The sequence below is a fragment of the Accipiter gentilis genome, chromosome 2 (genome assembly GCF_929443795.1).
Source record: "Accipiter gentilis chromosome 2, bAccGen1.1, whole genome shotgun sequence".
Taxonomy (NCBI): Eukaryota; Metazoa; Chordata; class Aves; order Accipitriformes; family Accipitridae; genus Astur; species Astur gentilis.
Window position 1 is genome coordinate 49052496 of NC_064881.1, and position 18553 is coordinate 49071048.

The 18553-nt window shown below is 39.1% G+C and overlaps 1 protein-coding gene across 1 annotated transcript in view; it reads right to left on the bottom strand.

Moving 5' to 3' along the window:
• The window catches only part of FAM135B (family with sequence similarity 135 member B), a 217560-nt gene that overhangs the window by 144139 nt on the left and 54868 nt on the right, over window positions 1-18553 (bottom strand). The window contains exon 2 of the mRNA XM_049819516.1: window positions 11730-11825. Within this exon, the coding sequence (XP_049675473.1) occupies window positions 11730-11806 (77 nt within the window). The 5' untranslated portion in view covers window positions 11807-11825. The remainder of the gene's footprint in view (window positions 1-11729; window positions 11826-18553) is intronic.

Sequence of the window (18553 nt, forward strand, 5' to 3'; positions counted from 1 at the left end):
AAATGAGTGTGACAGCTTTAAGTAAGGAAAAAAAAATTGTCTGTCAGAAGCTCAGGTTAGATAAAAAAAATTTCTTAGCTTTCAATGCTTACAGACCTCCTATCCACTTCATTCTCTGAAATATTTCCTACTGTTTTATTCTCCAAAAACTGCCAATGTATTTAGCCTTTCAATAACTCCATAAGGTAGGGGAGCAGAGGTGTATTTTCTTTATCTGAACACAGTTAGGGCAAGCCCTAAATAGGTTTACTCATCCCAAACTGGTAATTTGACCTACTGTCTTAGATGAAATTATCTATTTACTAAAATCTGAACATTAAAGTATTGTGCCCATTGCCAAAAGTAAGAACTTTAGTCCAGTATGTCTTCTGTTAAGGGATTTAACCTTCTTTCATCATGCAGTGGTTGAACAAACCAGGGCTGCTCTTATCTGAGAATCTGCACGCCCAGTCACTGTCCCTAAGCTCTAGTAGGTCTATTACATCAATTTATTTCTTTCCTCTGCTTCGCAAAGTTTATCTTGCGAGGAGGACATGTGAGTCCTGGCCATAACTAAACTAAGGAGAATACATTAAACCGGTCAGCAAAAAAAAAAAAACAAACACAAAATAAATTAAAAATCCATGGCTTCCTCAGCATTTTTGGTGTTGGCTGGTTGCAGACATCACTCTAAACATTCACATTATAAACTGACTTCACATTTGTTGCAGGACATCATTATAAAGATTTATCACGCATAGCCAAACAGAAACAAGAGATTACTAAAGAACAGTTAATTTTTCAGCTGCATTTTATTTGTGAAACCTTTTCTTGGCAGATGTTACCCCCACAAATGAGTGAATGTTCTGAAGTAACAAAGTGGACATGGACTGATGGGAGAAATTGATCTGCGTTTGTTAATGTACTTTTGCTGCAGCAAGCACGGTAAGTAATTAAAGTGCTAAAAAAGATCTTCCCATCCAGACACACAATATACTGAACTCCATTAACGCAAGGACGGAGGCCAACTGTTTTTTCCATTGCATCTCAAGTGCACCTTGTCTGCAGTATACACACCATATAGTTTGATTGCACCCATAGAATTAAACTATCCAGTTACACAAACAGTTATTATCTCAAGGCAACTCTGAAGGATGAAGTGTCAAAAAAGAGTAATGATTTTGGGTTCCCAACATAAGCCATCTTAAAAGGATCTATCCAGAGATCACGTACAGTTTTCCATTCTGAAAATGAGACTTTGGGATGTTTTAAGCTGAATACAAAAGTATCTGGAAACCAAAAGTCAGAGAGACTCTAGAACAAAATTTTTGCATGCACAATGATGTTTTCTACTATCACAGCATCTGAGAAATTGTGATTGTACCCTGTTAAGAACAATATTCTGAGATATTATTACCACTACAATGTTTGTAGATAATAGCTGATGAGCTAAAAGGCTGTTCAAGCCCACCTCAGGAAATTTCCCAAACTCATTACTTACTCCAACAAATAATAACAGTCATGGATCGTTTGAGTTTGGAACAGTTACATTAAAATGCACCTTACAAAGCTGTGCTGAAGTGTGTGGACAGTACTGACAAGAGACAGGATTTCTTCAAATATAGGGCAGAGCAATAGGGCTGAACCACATCTCCTAGCCACTAGGCAGTGCTTCCTCTCTGAAAATGATGGGCATGGGGCATTAAATTAGGGACATAACAGTGAGAGAAATTACTGGTGTGTTTTTTCTCTTCAACCCTAATTTGCATGGCAGTGTGAAATTTTTCACATATAATTCCCAGCAATCATCAATACAGAGTTGAAAACAGGCATGTGCAATATCAGAGGGAAAATTCTGGACAACATGGATATTTAAAACAAACACATGTTGGAGAGCCCACAAATGTTATATTAATTTGAGAGCTTATGAGAACTCCAAATGTCATCTCATCACTTCTCAACCCATATGGGCCAGATTCACCACTTGTTCTGCTCCCATTTGGTGCCCATGTAGCACAACAAGAACTGGCTGAGTCATATGTCGAGAAAGAGTGTGCTCACTTTACTTCAGTCACCTTTCACACATGGGATGGCAGCTGATTTTTCTTGGTCATGAACACTACAATGATATCAAGTCATTAAAACAACTTTTTTAAAAGCACACATTGTACAACATTCAGCAAATTGGCCACTCATTAGTCGTAAGTATCAGGGAAAAAAAGTTTAGCTATAATCTAGTGAATCAATACATTCACTTCCTAGCTTTCTTTCTAATCCTAGTCTTGTTAGAGTTGTCTCAGTTTTTTCCCATCTGTAGACTATAAACAACTAAGACTTAAGGAAGACATTTTGAAGGCTCAGTAAAGGTTGTAAAGTGATTTCTGATCCAAAGATAAAAGGCGTTGATACTTATGCAAAGCACAGTTTGGCATAGATACTCTGGCTACCCAGGTGGAAAGCTTTGGACACATCAGGAAAATTCAGAAGTCAAGAAGTAAAGACACAGACAGAGAAGGCATTCTGCTTGCCGCTGGAAGACAAACATTAAAATATATCATACAGACAGTGCTAGCCAAAAGGAATGTCACGCAAACAGATGGGATCCACTCTCTTAGGAAATAAAATGCAAGGTGTGATGTTAGATTAAAATCTTGGGTAAAAAAAATATAGTTAAAAAGAGAAGAAGAAACTAAAATGAAACTTCTGGGATTTAGCCAGCTTTTAATGCTCGTCAGTCATTAACCTGGAAGACAGCTCATTCTATCATCTACAACATTAAAAATTGACCATCTTAAGATTTTGTTCAAAGTTCTTGATGTGCAATTGAGCAGTGCTTTGCCCATTTTTATGAATCCAATTCATAAAATAGAAATATTTTTACAAGCAGAGATCTTAAATTTAAAGTATTATCCTCTGGAGTATCACAGAGTGGCTTTGATCACCCTTAAGAAAGTTAATTAAGTTTTAAGTTCAGCAAAGCAAAGGTTTTCAATTAATGGGCTAAAACCATGTCTTTGAGGTGAATTTCTAATTGAACCAATGGACTTTATATAGTAAGTGGTTGCTTTTCATTCCTGGGTCTCCTAGAGACAGCTGTGATCTTCATTGATGCACTCAGATCTGTTTTACCCTCTGAGTATTTGTGCTTAATGATATCATGAAGAATTGATGACACAAAGCCCATAAATTCTTAGAATCAGGTAGCATTAAGTGCAGCATTGAAAATTGGGGTCCTTCAGGATGTGACACATTTGTTGAGGAACTGGACACAATAACATCAAGACTTAAGGTGTGGAGCATTGCATATAGATGAGAAGCAGAACTTAATTTTATTTGTAAGCTGCATTTCTCAGCAAAAATAACTTTTTAATGTTAATCAAATAAATCTATTTTGTGCTGTAAGCTAAACAGCTAGACAAATTACTGGAGACCATGATGCTTACAATAAATCACTGAAACACAGTGTCTACTGCATGGGCTGAAACCAAGTGATGCAGATGGAAGCTGCACAGGGTTGTTTTGATGCCAAGGAAGGCTATGGTCACACTCATCCTAGAGTCAGGGAGTCATTCAGGCTGGAAGGGAACTTGGGCAGTCTCCAGCCCAATGCCTGTTCAAAGCAGAACCAATTATTGAATTTGGACCAAATTTCTCAGGGCCATATCCAGTCGGGTCTTGAAAACTTCCAAGGATGGAGATATCCCAGAATCTCTGGACAGCAAATTCTAGAGATTGACTACCCTCATAGGATACATTTTTTCCCCCCTTTTGCAACAGGAACTGTAGGAAGGGATGAGGTCTAGCTGTTCTCTCAATATCTTGTCCTATATTTAAAGACAAGATTTGCTGCTGGTGATTATGCCATGCTTCCTCTAGGGATGTGCACAGTATGTAACAACATGATAACACGTTCTGAACACAGATAACTTCATCCGCCTCAATTAATTGCTGTTTGCAAAGTTCTTTAGAGAGGAAAAGAGGCAGAAGAACTGCAAAGCCCCACAATCACCCTCACATGAAAACTTGGGGAATAACTTCCCATTCACAAAAGATTGCACACAATGAACACAGTGGGTTTTTGAAGCACCTCGTAGTTATTTTATTACCATAGATGCTCATTCAGTAATTTCTGGCACCCTCTCTTGTTTAGAATAATTGCACCGACACAGTCTATGCTAGTGTCATGTTTCTGGCTTGTTCTAGTTAAGTTCAATGCTTTAAAAAATGTGTCACTTCACTTGTTCTTCAGTAACAAATGTTGCAGCACATACACATCTTTTCACAACCCTAAGGGCTTAGACTCTGTTCCCCTACACATACACACATGCTCAGAGGTGAGAGATTCCTAGCAGTAGACACAGGTCCATCTGTAACTCTATGAATTAGGAACTGCAGTCAACATTTGAAGTGTAGCTCCATGTAGATGTAAATCATGGTAGGTGAAATTTAAGCTACTTTCTGACATAATTCTCTCAGAAAGTCATCAAAGTAGCAATGTAAATGTCGCTTGGATTGGGGTGATATTTGCTTTCCTTAAAGGAGTTAGTATCCAGCTGTTGAGGGACAAAGGTTTATTTTTTGGTCAGCCAAACACAACAGTTTGCCAAGTATGGGGTTTTCTTCTTTTTTTTTTTTTTTTTTTTAAATAAAAGGCTTGCAAGGAGCACAGTTCCTTTCTACTCTTTGCACTGATTAGCAACAAGGGACTGTTTAACAAATGAATGTAACCTGGAGTTAATATTTTAAATATGTATTTTAAAACTAATAAATATGAAATTATTTTTGAAGCTTTGGGATACAACCTTCCATGGTTTTCATAGCAATCATGAGCATTAAAATGTTAATTTTAAATAGTACAAGAGTTTCTTGTCTAATGCCTGACTCCAGGAAACACGGCTTTTTAAAAAAGGGGGTAGGACCTGCATCAAAAGCATAGACATTGCCAAAGGCTTAGCTACAAACTCTGGCATAGAAATCTCACTAGAAATGTCATTGATTAATATTAAGTATCACAAAGAAGCTTTTTAGAGGCATGAGTTACAGAGGTGCATTGCTTGCCAGCCTCTAAATCAGAGAAGACACAATCCAACAAGCCAATGGTGAGGCTTCCATTAATGTCAGGAGATTGGAAGAAGTCTATAGAAGCCTGATTAACATAAAATGGCACATTGTTTGAATTGATTTCCTGAGTGCTTAGCAGTCTTGAAAACTGAGGCTGGAAGAACAGTGAAAACCCTGTATTGTCTAAGATGTAGATGTTTGTATTATTTTATTCTGCTATAACAACCCATTGCTGACAAGATCATTTCAAAGTGCCCATTCTGCTATGGTATGCGTTTTGTGTAAACATTCAAAATCTTATAGCCTTCTTTAGTTACAAATATTTCCATAAACACACCAGCTGACAAGCTTTTTCTTTTTTAATCCCATTCTGTATGAGATTTTTATATGATACTTATCACTAATATCTGAGCAACCCTCAGTAGTGCTTCCACAGAGACTGATGCCTTTCATGGAACTTTCATATAACCTCTATTCTCTCCCCTTGGGTAGACACTTGAGCAGTAGAGTGGTTTTTATTTTAACTTTATACTCTTTACACATGCAAACACATTAGTGTGTGCCCTTGTCAGAAAGGCCAGGTCAGTTCTAAGACGCCTGACCCTTGGAGATGATCCCCTGTCCTGTAGGTTTCACTGCACTGCTCCAGTCAGGTCCCAGAGAAGGAATGATCCTCCATGAAGGTGCATTTTCCACTTCTGACACAAAGTTCTACTTCAAAAAAAAAAAAAAATTTAATTGCTGATCACCATGTTTAACCCTGAGCTTAAGACCCCTTGTTTAGAATCTGGCCACAGGCTACAAAGTACTCTGAAGACAGAAATTAAGTTATCCTCTGATTTCTACATCAGCTACCTCTATGATCTGGTGTCCAATGTGCTCACAGTAGGCTGTGGGGCTGAGGAGACAGCGTGCAGCGTTTTGTAGCCACTCCCTCATGGTGACATTTCTGCAGCTCAGAAAAAATGACATTAGGACAACAGAGCAAGAGAGTATATCCTATGAAAATAGAGATAGTAGGCATATCAGTCCTATCTGTTATGGTTATTATCAGCAAGCAGCCTAGGGACAGTCCCAAGCTGTGGGATAGACAGACCAGTTATGGGTATATAAATATATTTATATATGTATATGTTTCAAAGGATAGTGAGCCATACTCTACAAGAATGTGCCGTCTAATTGCTAACTTGTGTCTTGCTTAGGTTCACCTCTCCTTTCTCTCCTTCTTACTGAACCATTGTAGTGTGACACACTTATATGCAACAGATGGATATGCATATTCTCTGCATAATGTCACTTGATCTTACAACCTCCGGTTAATTGTACAGTCATCAATTATTACACAGAAGTGGCAGAAAAGACACAAAGGGAACTGGCCACAGTAGGTCACAGAAGAAGGAATTCCAGCAGGCAAGGCACAGTTTTCATCACTGTACACTGGCTGCATTTCAGATGGGACACGCTAAGGTTCTCTGCCATATCTAGCATGCAAGACATTGTCTCAGGTTTCCAAGTACTATCTATCCAGGCCCCTTATTTCTGAATCTAGATTGTACTAATTCTGTGATATTGCTTTGGTTAGCCAACCTATCACATGAGTTAGAGTTGGCCTTTAGCTCAGTTCTCTGTAAGTGACACAGAACAGTTACCTAATGTATTTAGGGTAAAATAACTCAGAATATTGCTTATATGAAGGGGAAAGAATTTCCAGATACAAGAGTATCCTACTTTCCGCTTTTTTGATCATCAGTCAATGGAATTTGTTGAAATGCTGTTCTTCACCTGCGGAAGTGTCTCATGTGTTAGGCTCCACTCTATTTAGTTTTAATCTTTAAGCCCTACCACTGGTACTGAAGATCCCACCTCTCTCCGGTAGACAGAGGGTGCCTGAAAATTAAAGATGGCTACACTAACCAACCAAACAAGAGAATTGTCTTCACCAGCTGTCATGAAAATAACTCATCATACATGATTCTCCTGGGCAGTTGCTACACTTTGGGACATTGATGTTTAGTTTACTGAACACCAGCTACTTTCACGAGTATGAGTTTGCGCTACACTGCTTTCAATCCTGTCAGTTCAGTGCAGCAGGTTCTCAACTGTCACTGCATGACCACATAGACAATCACTGCCTTCTTACTCCTGAGCATTTTCTTTAATTTTTTTAATTTTTTTTTTGGGGGGGAGGGGGGGGGGGGCGGAATCTGATGCTGCCTTAAAGTGAAGGTCTGTTCAAGAGTCACAGAAATATTATGTCTTCATACCAAGAAAAAAGTCAGTTCTGTCAATACATCTGTTCCAAGGGACAGCACGCATTACTCTAGAAATGCACCACTTCAGCATGCCTATTAGCCCTCTTTTTTGGTTTGCTTTCTCTTTTTTTTTTTTTTTTTTTGGGGGGGGGTGGTGGTGGTGGTGTCGTTCATATTGAAAAGAACCATGCATCATAAATGAACTAGGTGACTATTTTCAAAATGACACAGATTTACAGTCTAAAAGTGATTTGTATTTCATTACACATGGGAAGTCTGAAGAAATGTATGTTGTTATGAACAAAGTAACAAGTTTTGCATCTGTCTCAGACTTTCAAATGATGGGGTTGGGGTTTTTTTGCACAGCCTGACACTGTACCTCAGACTCTGGGAAATAAGGTTTGAATCTCTGAACATGATGTATATTTTCCAGGTATGCATCCTGACAAGAGTGTCATGGTTGACTGCTGAACCTCAGTTTGCTGAGGAAAGATGCTGCTGCATTTTCTCTCTGAAGGGATGATTTCATGACTAAGTACACTGAAATACTGTTGTCCATCTGGTAGGCAACAGGGATGTTTTGCCACATAAAGGCTTAGTCTGTTAAGGCAGAAGAACCTGTTTTCAGCAGCTCTGAATACTACTGATACTTGGTCTACTACCTGTAGGGTTTTGTAAATTCTGAGACCACTGATCTTTTGTGATCTTTCTCCAGGGTAACGTTGCACTCATTTTAGAAGAAGCTGCACTTCATTTTCGTACTTATTTTTAATCATCACTACCCCTTACACACATAAACCACCAGTGTAAGTGTTAGACACTTACAAATTGCAGCATGGAATTTGAGGAGCAAAAAGACTGATAAGGAGTTTGTTCAGTCCTGTGACTGGTAACTAATGACTTACCTTGATCCTGGTTTTATAATACATCATCACCAGAATCCTAGCATTATTAAGTCCCTATTTCACCTTCTTTTTGCCTTCTATTCCCTCACAGATTCAAAAAGTTACTTACCCTGTGAACACAGTAGGTGTGGTGTTGGGGTTTTTTCTGTCAAATAGATTTTGAAAAGCTTTAAGAAAAAAAAAGGTGCAGAAGGATTGCTTCTGACAGAACCAGACAAATCAATTAATTGATCTCTGGCAGTCAGGGATAATTTTATTTCCTACTCTATTAAGGAAAAATCAGAATGAGTTAGCTAATTTCACTAGAGAAAATATCTGTCACCAGTTATTAAGGAGCACATGATGGAAAGAATTAAGGACGGAAAAATTAAAATTTTTTTTTTTTCACCCATAAATTTCATTACTTATTACCTAACCTTTAGAACTCTGGCATCAAACAGCATTGCAAATCCTTTGGTTTGACCAAAGAAAAGGTTCTTTCTTCCCCTATAGCAGCACCTACAGCCTTTAACCTTTGATGTCTATAAATACTGACGCTGTTATGTTTGTGCTTCAGAAGAAGATAAATTTAACACCAACTGAACAAAATAAACTACCTGCAACACATAATTTACTGACGACTGTTCTGTTATATATGCTAGAAACATATAACCATAACAAATATTTGCAAAAACAACCCAACCAAAAACCCTCATTACTTTTGTATCAGAGACTCTTTTCAATATTAACCATTCATACAGGTTAAGAAACGCAATTCAAATATCAGAAGGTGTAATTCAGATAGATTAAGGAGCTTCCATTTCTTGTGGGGAGGGAGAGGTGGCAACTGGCTGCGTGTACATACAGAATTCAATATAGCTTCCAGTGCAATCAAAAATAGAACAGGACCATTACTGAAGGCCTAATATTTTAAGGCACTTTGACTCTGTGGCTCATGGCCAGCAGATCATGTCCTTAATCAAGTTTGATTATTAACCATCACCTAATGACTCCAGAAGGGCTGAGTCTCCCTGGATTCTCTTGCTAAATCTTGTTGATTAATTCCTTTATGCATGGAATGTTCTTCTCCAAAGGGCTCACTGTTGGCCCAGCCACACTCTCCCTAAAGGTACCGTGTGTAGGACAGTTAGCCAAGACTAAGTGTTTTGGAAAATACCATCCTTATTTATGCACAGTTACATGGTTCCAACCCAGGAATGTCAACCTTATGTCAGTTAGGCATACAGTAGCAGGACTGTTATGTATCTGTGGAGATACATAATCAGGTTTTTGACTATGGTTTTTTATTTTGGTTTTGTACCAAAGTATTAAGAGGAAAAGTAGGTGACAAATTATTACTAATACTCTTCATTGTTGTTCTTGCTGTTAAAAAACACAGCATGTTGGGTTCCCACAGAAGTTAGGATTCATTTCAGCTCTGCTGCTATCCTGATGTACAACGTTTCATAAATCACCATTCTAGCCTTCAGCAAGACAGAATGATATTGACTCAATTTACAAGGCACTCAAAGAAGAAAAACACTAGTTAAATAGGAAATTCCCATCATTATTACTTCTACCACCCTCTCACCTGAGAGACTGTATGTCAATCCAAGATATCCTAGGTGTCTATAGTGAATATCAACAATGGCAGTAGGGGAAAAAAATAAAAAGTGTGACCAAGTTAAAATGAAATTTGGCAAGCTCACCCACTCTTTTCCTTCACACTGTCACGCTAAAGTGATAGGAGTGGCTGACTAGATAAAGCCAGCCAGAGGATACTGATTGGCAAATGAGAAACACAATACAGGATTTTGTTGGAAATGCAAAGGTTAAAACTATGGAAGGAAAGCAAATGTAATACTATGCAGGATACATAGAAAGAAAAATTACTGTAAACAAATTCATGCAGCATAACCTATAGTACCATGTGTTTGGAATATTAATCAGTAAAGCAAGGTAAGCACCAGTGGGGGAAAAAAGCAAGGGTAATTAGGAACTCATTAGTGTGACAGCAGAATATATTATCTGTGTTAGTGCTAGGTTTACCCCCACACCAGGGATTTGATCTGACTGTCAAAGCCAAAGAAAGCATTTTACGGAAATTATTGAATGCAAAAGCAAACAAATATGACAAAAACAGGCAGCTTGTCACACAGTAACATGAGAAGTAGGAAGATTCCTGGCTAACCTCTGAGCATCTTACTGTCTAAGTCCAAAAAAGTCACTGAACCCACAGATGGGTGTGGATTTTCAAATGTGAGGAAAATCAAAGTCACTGATCACCAGAAGCCAAGAAAAAAAAATCTTATAGGTAGGACTGTCTTCTAAGGTCATAAGGACCAGAATACACAGGAGACTTTTTTTACAACTCAGATAAACCAAACACGTCAAGCACAGAGGATTTTTCTTTGCGATATAACACAAGTACTTGGTATAGTCAGAATGCTTTCTAACATGAAGTTGGTGGATATTCGCTTGGAGACATGAACAGAATGACAGATGCCAGCTGTTAAAACAAAATAGAGCCATATTTCCTTCATTCTCATTCACAGCATCTTTTCCATGTAGTTCATCACAGTAAAAACAAATAACAAAAAGCCTGTATACAGCTGGAAACAGCTCTACCTAATCTATCCCAATACCTGCAACAATTCCATGGTTTTCTTGCAGAAACTAGTGCTTGAGATGGGCAAATCAGCTGTGAACCACCCCTGTGCCAAGCTAAGGCTTGAAAGAGAATATCTAGTGTGCTGTATACATCAGTCTTGATAGAAGAAAGAAAATAATATTCTGCTAGACCCACTGTTGTCCATGAAGTACATTCTTTAGACCTATCTGGGTCTTCTTGTCTCCTTAGAAAGTGTTTCTTTATTTTATCTTTTCCACACTGAAAAACACCTGCGGGGTCCAACATGCAAGCAGTAACAACTCACACTTTGTTAGGCTTCTCCAATCCCAGCCACCAGTTTGTTATAAAAACTATCAGGAGAAGTGGTGCAAAAGAATAGGGGCAAAAGCTCAAGTAAACTAGAAGTTGTACATGGGTTTTTTTTAACTTACAGGGACATGAAAAAACGATAAGGCCACTGGAACTAGAGCTTTAGACAAACATGAATATTCATTTTCCATTCTGAAATGGTGGGATACAGCTAAATTTCATTAAAAGAATACAGTCATTAGACTTATGATCCCAAAATGAACATGTTTTCATTATACTTCAATGCAGCGATCATTTAGCACAGAGGCTAAAAACCAGTCCAGAAGCATTTAAAGCAGCTATTGTACTTATATCTGAACAGATGCTTAAAATAATTTGGAGCATTACAACATTGTATTACAAAAACAAGTCAGTCAGTCTGACTTGATAGTGAAAGTAATGTACATTGATCTTCCTTGACAGCAATGAAAGCCCAATGACATCCTTCCCTGCCCTGGAGATTGCATGAAATATAACTGCATTTGGCAGAAAAGAACCTGTTTTGCAGTTTAACTCTTTTCTGTAAACTATTCCTTTGTTACCAGCTGCAAATTAATGGAAACATCAACTCACCCTCTCTGGAAGAGGTCCACATTATGGAATTTGTGTAGCTCCACAGAAAACTCGACCGTTCCCTGGACCTCAGACATGATTTTTTCAGGTCATCACCTAAACAACACATATACACAGGCATTATAAACATTTGAAGTATTTTACTTAACAAATCCATGAATGGATTACTACATTTTATTCAGCATCTTGGGGTTCATGCAAAGTTGAAATTGACTGAAATCAGCTGGAATCTTTCCAGTAACATCATTGGGCTCCATCTTCAGGAAGACTCGCTAAAAGCCAGATCAAAGCATTAATTAAGAGAGGTAAAAAGTCTAATTAAACCTGAGGACAGAATGATAATATTATGGAAAGTATAAGTAGCAAAAAGTAAATAACATATTATGTGCAAGAATCTCAAAGCAAATTTTAATTAACTCTCTTGCTACTCTTGTATGGGAAATTGATTTTCTTCTTCCCATTTTACCAAATGGCAGATATCCAGGGTCAGCACAGCTCATTTCTGTAAAAGCACAGGCCAAAGAGACAAAAACCCTAGACAGATGAGAGCAGAATTCAGAATTGTCTTGCTTTTGACCCCTCCTATGACTTAACTAAAGCTGGAAGGGAAGCTTCTGAGGGAATATGAATAATTTAAAGATTAATCATGGAAGAGATTCTTCTAAGGGAAATGCTGACAATCAAAGCACCTAATAGACCACAACAGCCAGATAAAGATTTGGAAGCATTACAGCCATTTACAGATAATATATCACACATTCAGTGAATCATAGAATAATTCAGGTTGGAAGGGACCTCGGGAGGTCATACCTTACTCAAGGAAGCTTTGCGAACGTAAGTTTCCAAACCAGCCCTATTTAATACACCAGTGTAAACGCTTAACATTTCCCTAATTGTAGCAGAGGCAAGCCAAGGCCTTTTACAGCTTTAGGACCGATTCTGAGTTTTCTATTTACCCTTTTCTCCTTGCAAGTCTATTTCTGGCAATCTGCAAGCTGTCTGGAAACTGTCTATAGATTCATTGAGAAGCTAGAGATCAGATTTAACACATTCATAAGCATCATTTTGGTAGCTATTTGACAGCAGCCAAGTACAATCTATGAGGAAGACCCATATCAAGGCTATCAGTTCCCCCGTCTGAGACGCATGGGTCTTTAAGGGGGCATCTAGCTCAGACTGCAAAGTGAAGAATTTCTCCATATGTGCTAACCAGCAATTTGCATGGCACTCAAAGATTTGACCATTTCCTCCAGTGAAGCAGGAATTAAGAGAATTTTGATACGTGAAGTGCTCAGATAAGTATTAGGCCGTAGCTTTCTGATAAGTCTCAGTGCTCACTCCTTATTAGTAATTTTCCAACTGTCTTATTACACTCATTATTTTAAACTATATTTTCTTTCTGGCTATCCTCTCAAGCACTACCATTTTTCAAAAAGAACTCTTTCCAGAGTTAAAAGGTTGTTGTTTTTTCATTCACCCTTCTCAAAAACTTACATTGCAGATGTTGACTTTGGAATGACAAGAGCAGGACACAAGATGCAGACATATATTACATATATTGCATACAACTGTGAGAAAGAAAAGAAGGACAATTGCTAAGCTACCCAGCTGATATACTTCCAAGGTAAGGAACTCTACATTAGGTCATGTCAGGCCATGACTTAGGAGCAGTGGAGGTAAACTCAAACACTATTACTTGACAAAGAACTATTCTTTTTTTCTTTCCCCACCATTTCAACAGGAATGAGACTAATCCTGTCTCCTTTTCCCTTTCTACACAGCCTAAGGAGTTGTATACTGTTTATAAGGCATGTATATCACATATCCACCTGGTTATATGTTTGATAGTCTTGTCTGCGTGTACAGTATCAAAGCAAAGCAGACTCTGTGTGGGAAGCCAAGAGAAAACCACACAATACCACAAAGCAATACTCTGACAAGGTATTTAGCCTTGAGGAGAGTGCTAATTGGAAGAACTGCCTCTGGAAAAATCTGCATGTTGTGCTGAGGCATATTTCCCCAGACAAAAACCTCAGGATCAAAGGAAACTCCATGCTTTTGAAGACACCAGTTTAAAGAGGAGAGGTGTGAATGGATGGCCAGCCAGTCCAGACCAGCACTGATATTGTCAAAGACAGAAAGAATTACATGAAGCTAATGTTAGCTAGGGTAAATGGAAAATTAAATACTTGGAAATACACGCACAGGTCTTCACTGTATTTACATTTTATTTTGCATGCTTTATACCTGTTCCTGCAACTGTATTTCCCTCACTGATCACCAGAATGAAAGAGTAAATAGCTACTATACCAGGTTGGACTTCCATCCACCCTACTGGCACACCAGAGGATCGGAGCACATAAATGTACATCAGATGGCTATAGGGACTGAGCCCCCAGCAGCAGGGCCTGGTACTTCAGGGAACACCTGGCAAGTTCTAAGAGTGGCCTCTGGTGCACTTCATCATCATGGCAATTAGTAAGGTTCAAAGAAAACCTGCTCAGAGACATGGTGTTGTACTTTAAGCCCAGCTGGTAACAAAGCACCACGCAGCCCCTCACTCACTCCCCACTGCCGTCCCCCCATCACCACTCCTCTAGCCATGGTGGGATGAGGAGAAAATATAAAGAAAATCTTGTGGGTCAAGACAAGGACAGGGAGGGATCACTCACCACTTGTGGTCACAGGCAAAAGAGAGGCTCAACTTGGGGAAGAAACAAAATCAATTTAATTTACTACCAATCAAATCAAAACAAGGATAATAAGAAGTAAAACCAAACCTTAGAACACCTTTCCCCTACCCCTGCTTTCTTCCCAGCTCAGCTCCACTCCCGGTTCTCTCCACCTCCTCCCCGACAGCAGCGCAGGGGGACAGGGAATGGGGGTTGGGGTCAGTTCCTCACACCTTGTCTCTGCCGCTCCTTCCTCCTCAGGGGGAGGAGGACTCCGCACTCAGCCCCTGCTCGAGCATAGGGTCCCTCCCACAGGAGACAGTCCTCCATGAACTTCTCCAACATGAGTCCTTCCCACGGGCTGCAGTCCTTCAGTGCCAGCCTGCTCCAGCACGGGCTTCCCCAGGGAGCGGCGGCCATCTTGTGGGGCATCCATCCCCCTGCTCCAGCGTGGGCTCCTCTCTCCCCGGGCTGCAGGTGGGCATCTGCTCCCCTGCTTCCCTCCGTGGGCTGGGGGGGGACAGCCTGCCGTCTGGTCTCACCACGGGCTGCGGGGGCATCCCCTCCTCCCCGCCTTCCTCACTGACCTCAGGATCTGCAGAGGGGTTCCTCTCACATCCCACTCCCCTCACTTACTGCAGGTTCCCCTCTTAAATCTGTTCTCCCACAGGTGTTACCACCGTCACTGACGGGCTCGGCCATGGCCAGAGGTGGGTCCAACTTGGAGCCAGGGAGGCTTCTAGCAGCTTCTCACAGGAGCCATCCCTGTGGCCCCCTCGCCTGCTACCAAAATCCCCACCACACAAACCCATAACACATGGGCATCATGCTTTAATGAAAGAAGCTATGAAATTTGACAAAACAGCTGTGGGCACCCCTGGATCAAGAAAACACAGGTGCTTAAAATGATGCACTCATTTTTCTCTGCTGTACCAGGTGCCTGCTTAAAGCAACCAGGGCTTGTAAAGGACCTCTGACCACCCCTTATTCACTGATCACTATGTGGGACAACCTTAGTTTACAAATAGAGGTGTAGTCGGTAAAAATAATACTGAAGTGAAGGATGCCATTACCTCAGCATTGTAAACACAGTAGGGAATATTGCCAGCACTGAAGTATCATCAATTTATCTAATAAGCAGTTTAAAGAAAAATATAGAGGTGATTCTTGGGAGAGCTTTAGCACATTGTTTTTTTTTAAATGTCTGGGTTTAAGTCAAACTCTTGGTATTTTCCAGAAGACAACTGAAGACAGCACTAGTAAACGTCAATGTAAAGCTACTAAAGCAACATGGGAGTTGTTTTGGTCATACGCTTCTGTAAAAGCAGTCCCCATGATCATTCTCATCACTCCAAAGCACTGGATTGCTTCATAAGGTGCTACCATTGCCTCTGGTTGTTCCGAGCTCTCCTGCATGCACCGCTGTTATGAGTCAGGTCACCACTTCGACAGTTTGTCCTTCCAACCAGAGTTGGTGTCCTCGCAAGAGACAGTCACTTTCATTTGTCATTCTACTTGTAGCAAAGAGACACTAACTGAAAATCAGAATCCTTCATACAAATAAAGATCTATGAAAATACATATGTTTAAAGATTGGAGACTGTCTCACTTGCATTTTTAAAGAAAGGCTTGATTTTACTCCCCACGTCTCCATTGTCAGTGGAGATACCTTCTGGTTTGGAGACTGTTCAACATATAAGACTGGTCAAACCGCGATAACTTTATTCGTCTTTATCTTCCATTGCTCTGCAATCTTTTCAGCTCACAGTTTTTGTGCTAATGACATTTTAGAGATACAGTCAACTGACCGAGCCCTCTGACAGCAGGTGATTAGTTGGTTAGGTACCACACACACAACTGTTAAACACCCTGAAGCTAAAAATATGTCTGACAATTCCCTGCTGAGACAGCAATCAGCATCAACCCAACCAAAGGGAGTAGAGGAAAGTGAGATGGGACAGAGCAAGGTGGAAATAAGGAGAAGACACTGCATACTCAGACAGTCCATGAACTTTCTATCATTTGTGCAATTATATCTGAGTGAAAAACAAACCAAGACTTTTTATAGTGCTTTCACCATTCTTGTCCATCTCCATCACAGATGCCAGGAAAAAAAACCTAAACCACAAAACACCAAGGATAAAAGGACAAAACCGTGTGATAAAGGGCAATGACCCATAAACCTAGAAACACTCATGTAGGAGAATAACGCTGCCTCTCAGGAAACACAGCACGTACTATCTCCAGTATAGCACCACTGTCCTCACTGCTTTAAAGCATCTTTTATTTTCTTGTTAATTTCTTCAGAAGCTGGAGTTTGTTGCAAGCTGGGTATTTTTATTTGTTTATTTCTTTATTTATTAAGAATTTCTTGATTAAGTGTCTAGAATAAAGTCACAGTGAGATAACCTTATTCTTCTCTCCACAAATGCCTTCACCCACTGTAAAATTCTAAGTAAGGAACAGAGGAACGCAGTAGAAGGAGGATGATAAACACACGCGCACAAAAAATGCTCTGAGACTAAATAATTAAGAGAACTGCACTGATTATACCAAGTCTCTTTTTTTTTTAATTTCTTTTTCTTTATTAATTAAATTGTTCCAATGTTCACATTCATGCAGCTGAATTGGATTCCAGTTCCTATGGCAGTGATTGCATCTCAATAGCCTTTTCTGAGCATACATTAATTGCCTGAGTCAAAGCAGTCACTGATGTCAGTAAGTCCTTTCACTACAACATTGTCATTAACCATTCTCCAATTTAAAGAACCTGCCGTTTTTTTCTGCCAGCACATCAATAAAATGGGAGAGGTGAGGTCTTCAACAAAACAATGATTTCAAAAGTTAACACCTCATTTTGTTAAAACTAATCAAGCCAGTAATTCTCTTCTAAGATTTTGGGTGATGGCAAGAAATCTCCTTTACACTTTTAAAAGGAGTCAATCTAAATACAATATTAAAGATACACAGAAATGACAAGGCTTCTTTAGCAAAACTATTAAATAAGTTGTTACAATATTTTATATTTTAGCCTTTCTCAGTATAAATTGTTGACATAACAGGGCCTAGAGCCTGAATCTCCCATGAGTAATATATTTTTAGACTATTCTAGGGTAGAGGTGGCATTGAATTTTGTTCAGAATATCTCTTCCTTTCCTAAACCAGTTTTGTTTGTTTTCCCAGCGCTGCTGAGGCTAAAGAATTAGTGGAATATAAACTATTTACGTGAATCATTAAGAAACTTCTTACTTGAATTATTAAGAAACTTCTTACTTAAATTATTAAGAAACTTCCTTTTTCCTGAGACATGTGTCAACCCTGAGGAAACCACCAAAGATTATGGGTTTACTTCAGCAAAACGATTCAAGCATGGGTTTATGTCCCTTTGACTTGTTTAATTAGAGCTTTCATCTTATAATAACACAGTCAACAAGCTAGAACATTTATCCTGAGTCATGGAAAACCAAGGAAGTATGTGATCCCTCAAGACTCACCTTTTGCCACAGCTTTAACAGTAATAAAAAGCTCTGCCTAGTATCCAGTTTCTCATATTCAAGTACAAGAATTTCAACAGATTGATAAATCAAAATGTCTATACTCAGGAGAAAAACAGATATCATCTCACTCAATATTTGGCCTCACTCAACAGTATGTAATGAAGTTGAAAGCAAGAAATATATGCAATAAAATTTGCATAGAAGATGCACATACACAATTATGGTTGGACTTGATGATCTTAAAGGTCTTTTCTAACCTAAATGATTCTATGATTTAGAAGTCAGCCAGAAGACTTGTTAGTTTATTTCCTAAATGCACTTACAAAATCCACAGCTTTCAGGTCACTTCTTGTTTGTGATTTTTCTGTTTTAATATGTATTACCATTTAAGACTTCCGTCTCAGGTCTTCTTCAGAAATCATGCTATTCTTAGCCATGAGAAACCTTCTAATGCTCTGTCTAGCCATGGAAGTATCAGGGATTACTTTGTAAGATCTCCAATCTTTACAACCACCTGACATTACCCAGTATAGTTCACAGAATGAGATAGTATCACAGCACAAGATAGCAATAATCCCTTGCAGCTATTTTTCCTAAGGTTTTTACATTTCCAGTCTGTTGTAATCCTTTGAATTTTTTCTTCAATATGCAAGCC